The sequence below is a fragment of the Gekko japonicus genome, unplaced genomic scaffold (assembly GCF_001447785.1).
Source record: "Gekko japonicus isolate JY-2015 unplaced genomic scaffold, Gekko_japonicus_V1.1 scaffold3783, whole genome shotgun sequence".
NCBI lineage: Eukaryota > Metazoa > Chordata > Lepidosauria > Squamata > Gekkonidae > Gekko > Gekko japonicus.
Window position 1 is genome coordinate 2,975 of NW_015160947.1, and position 10,065 is coordinate 13,039.

At 44.0% G+C, this 10,065-nt stretch overlaps 1 protein-coding gene across 1 annotated transcript; it reads left to right on the forward strand.

Annotated features, from left to right (window-relative positions):
* Positions 1 to 6,420: 6,420 nt before the first annotated feature.
* On the forward strand, positions 6,421 to 7,704 carry FUT2 (fucosyltransferase 2; the record flags this gene model as incomplete). The annotated part of the gene is made up of 2 exons (XM_015425231.1): positions 6,421 to 6,525; positions 6,630 to 7,704. Coding segments are annotated over 2 exons (1,180 nt in total), but the record flags the coding sequence as incomplete, so codon positions are not given.
* Positions 7,705 to 10,065: the final 2,361 nt, after the last annotated feature.

A 10,065-nucleotide genomic window follows, 5' to 3' on the forward strand; every position in this document is an offset into this window, starting at 1 on the left:
TCAACAACTCTGTTTTCTTCCCTTCTTTATAGAATGGCCTTTCAGATACTCAAGCCAAGTTCCATATCATGTTTTTATTCTTTGCCGCAGCCATGTTCTCTATCAGCTTATCCTCTCTTTTTGGATATCACTGTTGGCTAGTCAGCAAAAATAAATCAACACTAGGTAAGTAATTTTGTTTAGTTAGGCTTATAATCTATCCTGTCCCCTGACACACACATTTCTGTTTGAACATGTTAGGAAATCTAAACATGTGTTTGATTTTCTAGAGGCCATCCAGCAGCTGCTGCAAGTGGAGGAGTGGGGAATCAAACCCGGTTCTCCCAGATTAGAGTCCGCACACTTAACCACTACACCAAACTGGCTCTCAGTTGAATCCTTGGCAGTGGTGAGAGGCGGGGCTTCTGTACAACGACCTAGTTAAATACTCAGGGCTTTCTCTGAGTTTCACTAGCTTTTGGAGCTTTTAGTGGACTTTTTGAGCTTTCCGGGCACACCGGACGGGTCAGGAGTCTCTCCAGTACCTCAGGTGTAGAATTCTTGGCAGTGGAATGAATGAGAAAAAAGGAAGAGGAGAAGAACTGGAGTCTAAGGTAAGGTTGGAGGGGCTTCTTGGCTCTGGAGCAGAGGGAGGATGGTAGACCCTGGAGTATGGATTTCTTTGTCTGGAGAGGTGCATGGTGGAGGATCGTGACCCAGGAGACAGAAGATACAGAGGTGGTGGCAGCTGGGGTGGTGCTGTTCCTATGACCCGGAAGAGGCTTGGGGGGCTTGTTAGGGCTTCTCCCTCATGTGGTGATCAATGAGAAGGATACGTTTCCTCACATGAAATATATGCTCAGGACACACAGGATTCCTGAGTTCCTTTCTCAAGTTTTGATGAGATTCATCCGTCTCCAGCAGCACCCAGGAATACCAGTTCCCGGCTTTCTATAACCAAGGGCTGCTGCTATTTCTCTGACTCACTGTAGCTTTGTAAGCAGAAATTCAATTGCCCCCAGTACTGGGAAGGAGTAATAGGAAAAGGTGCACCTGTAACTGCTGCATTTGCCATGAAGCTGTCAGGGGAAAGGAAGGGGAAGCTGCAGTGTGCTGCCTAGCCTGCAACACCCCCCCCCCTTACAATTCCCATGCTTTAATCCACTTAGAGCCAAACCAGACTGTGAAGTGAGTGGGGGCACAGGTGCCTGTGGTGAAGCCCACAATAATTCTTGGCAGGGCTTTTTAAAAAAAGAGGTGCCGGAACTCTCAAGCAGGGAATGAAGTTTTCAATCTGTACCCTGAAAACTCACGAACTTTTAAGCATTTTAAAAAGAATTTTGTCGAGGAGGTTCTGGAACTCTGTTCCAGTGCGTTCCCCTAGGGGGGAAAGCCCTGGTTCTTGGTTTGCTTCAAATAATGCACTTCAAGATGAAAAACCCCAATGAAAAAAGTTATGTCTCATACTAATCACAATCACTTTAAGAATATTCTTCATAGTTTTCTGAAAAAGAACCCAGGAAGTTTCCAAATGAAGCCTGTTTTGCCTATATGGTTCATTCTATACAGGACAAGAACTCATAATGTGTCTGTTTTTCCTCCCCTCTCAGTCTTAAAGAAGCATAGGATAGCATAGTGGTGGTGGCGGCAGCAGGGAAATTGTCAAATCCCGGGGACAAATAATAGACCACAGTTGTTGACCTGCTCTGAAGAATAGTTGACAAAATAGTTCTCCAAAATTTTAAAGCCAATCCTTTATTGGATCAAACCTAAACACCCATAGTTGGCATGTTAAAAAAAGAAAGCAGATCCTATCCTATATTTGTGATGAGTAGTAATGGACGTTACTGTTCCTCGTCTGCACAATTAAATATGAGAAGCAGGGGAAGCAGGGGGACTTTCCGGGATGGGATCTCATTTTCCTAGTGTATTCCCTCTCCCACAATATTTCTTCTTTTCTTCCTCCTGGCAGTCCCTGCTGCCTCTCCCAATTTTCCCTCTCTCACCCACCCACCTACCTATCAATGTTGTTTTCTCTTCAGCTCTCTCCCCTTTCCCTGCCTCCTTATCTCCAACCTTTTACCTTTTTCAGTTTCCCTCTCCCTTTGATTGACAGTAACCAAGCCATGGAACCAGTGTTCCCTCTAAGCTGTGTTAGTGTGAGTTAGCTCAGTTTTTTTAGCCTCCAGCTCACTTTTTTTTTTTCCTTAGGAAGGATGGTTCCAGAGCAAACTAATTTATGCAGTAGCCAAATTGATTGCTCACAACTATAATGCCGGTAGCTCACAAAGTAGAATTTCTGCTCACAAGACTCACAGCTTAGAGGGAGCATTGCAAGGAACCCTGGGCTATAGTCATGTCTCAGAATACTGTTTTAAAATAAACCTCTTTGGGGAAAAAAACCCCTTAAATGGGTGGCTATCTATTAAGTTGATTATGCGCAGAGTAAGGGAACCTTTACCTTTACCTATCTATTAAGTTAATTATGCACAGACTGAAGAAGTACTTCCTTTGTCAAAATAAGATTACTATGGCACTTTAAAGATGAATGAATTTATTGTGACATAAGGCTGGCGACCCAGAGCTCACTTTCTTAGATGTGTGCAACACTACATTAAACTGGCACATACATGTGCATAGGCAAACAGAAGGGTAATCGAGGGAGGGGCAACTATTACAAAGAGAGGCCAGAAAGCCTTTTTTCCCAGGTGAGTGGTGTTACACTGCAGAGCACAGCTCCAGTCCAAAGGGGAAATGATCCAGCATGAGTGGGTGGGTGTGGACCACTCCCAGCTTTTGAGGATTTCTTTTGCAATAATGCTGCCTTCTTTTACCCAAACTCAAGAGCCGTGATTGTTCGCGTGTGAGGCTTCTTGACAGGCAGGGCTCTGACAAATGCCTCATGAAGCTCAGCCAGGCGCTCAAGGTGAAGCTCTGTTTCCAGTAGCCATGCTTTTGCCACTTATGACCCACCACTCTCCTCAGGTTTATCAGGTGGGTTTACCTAGCTGCCATTTGGGGCTAAGAAGGAATTTTAGAGGGTTCTATCCCCTCACACCTGCTTTGTATTATGAGTGAGGGCGACTTGATCAAGTGTCCACAGATCTGCTGCAGCCATTTTAGGGCTGAACTTGTCCGGTGCTAGTCTTTTTTTAAAACCCCTCCCTCTTTCTTTATAAGTTAATTTTAGATGCTTCTTTCATTTTATTTCCCTGTTCTCGTTTCATTTGGACTGCCGTCGTGCGGGATTATTATCTGCGGATAGCCGGTTCCCTTGCCTCACCACCTATTAGGTTTAATAATGTAGGGGAGTGGCGGGACGTTTGTAGCAGGTCTGTAGTTTTATTTATTTTATCTCTTTTCTTTTTCTTTTTGGTTTCTGACTATCTCGAACTTTCAGAAGACCTAGAGAAGATTTATTAGTTTAAACTTTGACAACTTCTTTTGTCTTCTCCCCTGTTATTCCCAGGCACAGGAGCCCTGGATGGCGGGAGGCTGCAGCTGTGTGTATGATTTAGTTTAATTCTTTTCAGTTGAGTTTAGTTTGTGTTAGTTTAGGCCTCATTAGGCTGTTATTGGGTTGTATTTTATTTTAGTCCTATTTAGTATTTTATTATTATTTGTTAGTCCTATTTAGTATTTTATTATTATTTGTAGCTCAAAGTCCAGGGTTTTTTTTAGTTAGAGGGTGGCTGACCTTGGCTTGTCTATTTCCTCATTCCTCCCTCCACCTGAAGCTGTTGAATCCGGTTGGTTTATTACCTGGGTTGGGTGGTGGTGGTGTTCCCCACCCCCCTTGTTAAAATGAACAAAAAACAGGCACGACAGATTGATGATGAACCTTTTCTAAAAGCTAAGCAAAGAAGATTGGAAAACTTTAAAATAAATAAATTGCCCTCTGTGCCATTAATTAGTGTGGCAAAGACCATTTTTATTATACCATCAGATGCTTATGTCTAATGAGGGGCTCCTAAGTCTTATTAGAAAAGATCTGCTACTGAATTCTTGGGCAAAGGTCAATGAAGATATGTTTCAATTGTTGGGCTTTAACCAAAACAAAGTATATGAGACAGAAGAAATCAGGTTAGTGGTGATATCCCTGGATTTTAGAAGTACGCAGGAGAGAGCATGACGAGTGTGATCAGTAGCCGCTCATGGCCTAATCCCCTTTTACTTTATTCCATGATATGTTTTTTCTTTATGGTGCCCCAGTATAGAAGGGCGTTTATGCTGGCTAGGCTAACTGCCTTTTCGTCCATGGTTACTGAGGGCTGTTATGCAGGTATTTCTTATTCGGATAGAAGGTGTGAGTGTGGGGATGGTCAAATCGAGACTTTGGAACATATTTTGCTGTTCTGTTGTTTTGGGGAGGATTTGAGGAAAAAATATTTAGGGCAATTGATATCTCATAAATTTTAACCTTGCTTCGCAGAGTCTAATTCAGATGTTTTAATTAGATACACATAATAGGATCCCATTATTAGTTGCAAAATTTATGTTGGCGGTAATTAAATGTAAAAGGGGATAATAAAAAGGTTATTTCAATGTGATACTGCTGGTGGCCAGTTGGCCATTAAAGCAATATCATATAAGTAATTAGAGCTGAACTCAGGCCATTTAAAATGCCACAAGGACCTGATCATCAGGCCTGTCATGTTTTGGCACTTGAAAAGGCACAGGGGAGACAGCTAGAGCTGCAGGTCCCACAGCGCTGGCCCTTCACCACATTTTTAAATATTCTGAGTTCAGCTGTAAAATGGTGACAGCATCCATAGGTCAGACCCACGGATGTTGTAACATCTAGTTTGGCCCTTTGTCTTTAAGAAACCTAATTTAACCCATACTTGGTGTCTTCATTTCATGGTGTGAGAATAATTCCTTCCCCTTCTGCTTCTTTGTAACATGGCTACATATAGTTTGGTCAAGTGAATGTAAGGCTTCATGCACCTGAAGAAGTGTGCTGTATCTGACTAAGGTTTCTGCTGAAATAAATGTGGTCGTAATCAATAGACGCTATCACTTTTGCTGCAATGGGCTAACAAAACTACCTCTGTGGAATACCTCACAGAGTTGTTGTGAGGGGAGGAAATGGAACAACTTCTTTCTTGTATATTTCTCTGGATTTCTTGGAGAAATGGTGGGATATGAATGTGAGGAAGGGAGGAATTATTATTTTTTTATAGCTAGAGTGAACCAGTAGTCTGTGTAGTCCTATCCTGGTTATGACATGGAAATTAGTTGAATGACAATTCATTGAAAATGTCTTTAGTAAAAGACCTCCTTTAAGTTCATTGTAAACCGATTTTGTTCACAAATCTCTGGAAAGTTTCTTTTTACCAATTCTGTATCTATTCCCTATAAATTTAAGTAATCAGTTTTAGTATTGCCAACACTTCTAGTCAGGGGTCATTTCGTAGAAAAAGAGCTAGGGGAACTCATTAGCATATGTCACACCCCCTGACATCACTGGAAGTGTGTCATAAGGCCACATACCCCGCCCCCAACGGTCCCGGCCGCCACCGCCGGCCTTGCAGCTCCACTGCCGAGCCCCATGAGGGGCCCGGCAGTGGACCTGCAAGGCCGGCGGGAGTGCAAGGAAGCCCCACAAAGGCCCTCCCTGGCCCCAGGCAGGCAGGGGTGGGGAGAGGCAGGGAGGAAGCAACTTACCCTCCCTCTTCTCCTGCCTCCTCCTGGCTGAATGAGGGCCGGAAGCGGGGCGGCCAGAAGCAGGGGTGGGGCTTCGTCATGTGCCCGCCCCCCGTACCTCACCCGGGGGAACTGCGATCCCCCACGATCCCCCCCGAAATGACCTCTGCTTCTAGTACAATCAAGTTTCTAGTATTATCTCTGTGCGCTGAAGATTTGCCTATAACTTTATAAACCTTTACTAGCTCCTCTCTCTCGCCAATTTCATCTTTGTTTTTAAACTTTAAAAAAACCCTCAGAAAGCTTTAACATTTCTCATAGAAAGGTATTCCACATTTTTAATCTTTTTACACGGCAATCCTAAACAGAATGTACTGTTATCTGAGCCCATTAACTGCAATGGTCTTGGAAGGATGTAACTGCTTCTGATTGCACTGTAAGGGGTGAATCCAGTTTGATTTTCTGTTGGTGAGACACAGAAGTGTCCCCTTTGACCATCCCAAAGGAACATGGGACATAAGCTGTAAAGAGGAGGAGAACTGGAAAAGGTGGAGTGAAAAAATTGGTTGGATCAAGTCCTAAGTTGTGCAATTGTACTTTAGGACATGGATCTAGCCGCAAGTGGTCTTTCTGTATTCTTTTCAGCTTTCGGATATTCTGATTTGAGATTGGATAACTGGAAGAAGGGTGCCAACCTCCAGGTTGGGGGGGGGTAGAAATCGACCAGAATTACAACTACTCTCCAGACTACAGAGATCAGATCCCATGGAGAAAATATTTGTGCTTACTTTTCAGATTTGTCCTAAGAAAGTTCATTAATTCTTACTTCAAGGATGCAGCAAAATTGCTGTCTCCTCGGGAGGCTCAAATCAAGAATGGGGGTGAGGAGAAGAAAGAAGGGTACAAGGACAGGAACAGTTGGAGATCCACTGCTGAGTAGTGTCCATAAACTGAGTTCTTTGTCTTGGTTCTATCTGTTTGACTCCATTTTGCTCTTTCTGTAGGTGTCCTCATTTTGGAGCTATGCATCTTCCAGAAAGACGCATCTTCAGTCAACCGTTCCTTGTGGTTTGCGTATATTGTTTTAGCCTTATGTCTCTCTCCACATTTTTGCACCTGCAGAGAAACAATCCTTTCTTGTGGCCATGGAAGATCAGTGTCAAAAACACATCTGGCCTCCCAGTGCTTGAACACACAATTCCTAGCTTATCCACTAAGAACTTGGATAGAGGTATATGGACAGTGAACTCTATTGGGCGTTTGGGGAATCAGATGGGAGAATATGCCACCCTCTATGCCTTAGCCAAACTTAACGGGCATCAAGCCTACATCCTTCCAGGCATGCACCAGTACCTAGGAAGAATATTCAGGATAACTTTGCCTATGATCTCTTCTGATATGGTTGACAAAATCCCTTGGAGGAACTACAATCTCCATGATTGGATGTCAGAGGAGTATCGTCACATCCAGGGCAAGTACGTGCTGCTAACAGGCTACCCTTGTTCTTACACATTTTATCACCACATCCGCAATGAGATACTTCAGGAGTTCACCTTCCATGACTACATCAAGGAGGAGGCCAATAAATACCTTCTGCAGCTGCGGGGGCAGCGCAAGAATGTAACCTATATTGGAGTGCATGTCCGGAGAGGCGATTATGTTCGTGTGATGCCCAAGATCTGGAAAGGTGTAGTGGCTGACAAAAGTTACATGGACAAAGCCATGAATTACTTCAGAGAGAAGTACCACAATACTATCTTTGTGATAGTCAGCAATGGGATGGCTTGGTGCAAGGAAAACATTGATGCTTCCAGGGGGGATGTTTACTTTGCTGGTGATGGGCAGGAATCATCACCGGCGAGGGATTTTGCTCTCATTGCTCATTGCAACCATACAATAATGACCATTGGGACCTTTGGCATCTGGGCCGGCTACTTGGCTGGTGGAGAAACTATTTACTTGGCCAACTACACCCTCCCGGACTCACCATTCCTCAAAGTCTTTAAGCCATCTGCAGCCTTCTTACCCGAATGGATTGGGATCCCAGCTGACCTTTCTCCTTTGCTACCCAAGTCATAACTTAGGTGCTGATGTGTACTTAATTAGATAATGGAAGAAAAGTCTGTCTAGGAACCAGTCCCCCTAGGTGTGTGTAACAGAAAATATGTTCAAAGGTTTTCCTAGCAGGAAACTCAGGGGTCTACTATCTTGGTTCCCAACTGGTTAAGAACTTCCTCGGACCTTTGGGGTTGGAGATAGCACCTTATACCTCCTATTGAACATTACCAGGATATACACGTTCAATCATAATGTTGAACTAGTTTGCCATTTCCTCTTCCTTGGGAATTGTAGTTCTGTAAGTGAGGATTTGGGAAATCTTTGAGAAGAACAAAGAATTTAAGAAGAGCCCTGCTGGATCAGCCCAACCGTTCCTCATCCAGCATCTTGTTTTACAAAGTGGCCAATTAGAGACCTCTGAAATGGGTACCAGGAAGGCATGGAGGCCAAAGGCTCTCTCTGTTGTTGCTTCCCAGGAAAGGTACACATTAAGGTTTCGCTTAGCCAAGATCCCTAACAGGTACTTTGTTGTATCTTATCTCCTGCACATTTGTCTGATCACCTTGTAGTAGCAAATTCCATCATAGTTATATCTTGGGTGAAGGGCTATGTGACAGAACTCTGAGCATCTTGATAGACATCAGCTTTCAGGATAGTCTGGGGGGAGCTATATGACCATTAAAAATAGGTTTAAAAACTATATCCATTTATTGTGTCAATAGGACCTACCACTCTGCAATGAGAGTTAAGCTCAGTCCCTAACTGATGGCTAAGCAAAGAGGTAGGAAGGGGGAAATTATGTCTGAGAAGCAATTTTCAGCCCAATCAAATCAATATGCAAAATCCGCTTGGCTAAAAGATGCTGTTTCAGGGCCTATTACATGGGTAGGGTCCTATCCTCTTCATGGAATGAACATACAAAGTTCCCTATTCCTGAGTCTGACCTCTGGCTCATTCACCTTGCCCAAGATTTGTTTACTATAACTAGCAGCAGGTTTGTGTGGCTTTCCCCAGGATGGATACCTGAGATTCTTTATCATCTCAGATTGAATCTGGGATTGCTGCTGAGATTTCTAAGCCTTCTCTGTACAGTGTGATGAGACTCTGGGGAATTTGTTAGCTAAGGACTCCAAGCTGGGCTGCTTTCTATGCACAGGATCCCCAATTCTAAACACCCCTGCTTTCCAAAGGTCTGATTCTCACTTTTATTTGGACCCCTAAGGAAAAAGAAAAGAGAATGTTACCGCATTATGGGACAAACCTGGTGAGATGCTGTGCATTTTGAATCCGGAGCTCCCAAGAGTTTTTAAAAATATCAAGTATGTGGGTAACTGCGAGGGAAGGCATTATGGTATAACCTGGTCTTGTCAGATCCCAGAAGCTAAACAGGGTCAATACTTGGACAGGAGTCTGAGGAGGAAGGCGATAGCAAAACACCCCTGCTTCTCACTTGCCTTGAAAGCCCCTTGCTGGGGTTGCTGTTGTTCAGTTGTGACTTGATGGCACTTTACACACACACACACATGTGGGTAACCTGAGTTGGGCTGGGAGCATGGCACAGAGAATGAGCCTATGCCTTTCCCCCCGTGCTGATATCCTGGCCTGAAATGGCCCTGTGGAACTGCTATTTGCTACTGAAGCAAACATATACCTTGACCTAATGGGGCTACCAAATGGGACCCAACAGGTTGGGTCAGGTGTCCCCCAGCCTCTGTTCGAAGAAATACGATCACACGTGAGTTGTCCATTCTTCTTAGTTACTGCAGGTGTGGCGTCTAGTTAGAATCAGGACTATGGAAGGTGCATGTGGAGAAATGACTTCAGCCTCCCCCTCCCGGGCACCATTTCCCCAGCACAAAGCAGTCCCTGAAGGCACGATTGGACCAGTTGAGGAAATACACATGTATTCCAGGGAACAAATGCATTTCCCCAAACAGTGTTCCCCGGGAATGTGTTTATCTGTTTATTTATTTATTTACTTATTTACAAGTTCAATTTATACACTGCCCTTCTCTGAGTTCACAGGGCTCAGGGTGGTTGCCAGAAACAACAAACACAGTATAAAACTGAAATTAAAACAGTCAAGTTGAAATTAAAAAAAAAATTAGATGGTACCAAAATAAATACCATATGCATTACTGTAGAGGTGGGGGAGGGAGGGAGGGAGTGCCAGGTAGATTGTACTCGTTGCTTTCCTCAACCCAAAGCCTAGCGGAACGTCTCTGCCTTACATGCCCTGTGGAACTGCATCAAGTCCTGCAGGGCACGGATGTTGTCTGTCAGAGAGTTCCACCAGACAGGAGCCAGGGCTGAAAATGCTCTGGCTCTGAGCGAGGGCAGCTGGACATCTTTAAGGCTAGGGATCACCAGTAGATTATTTCC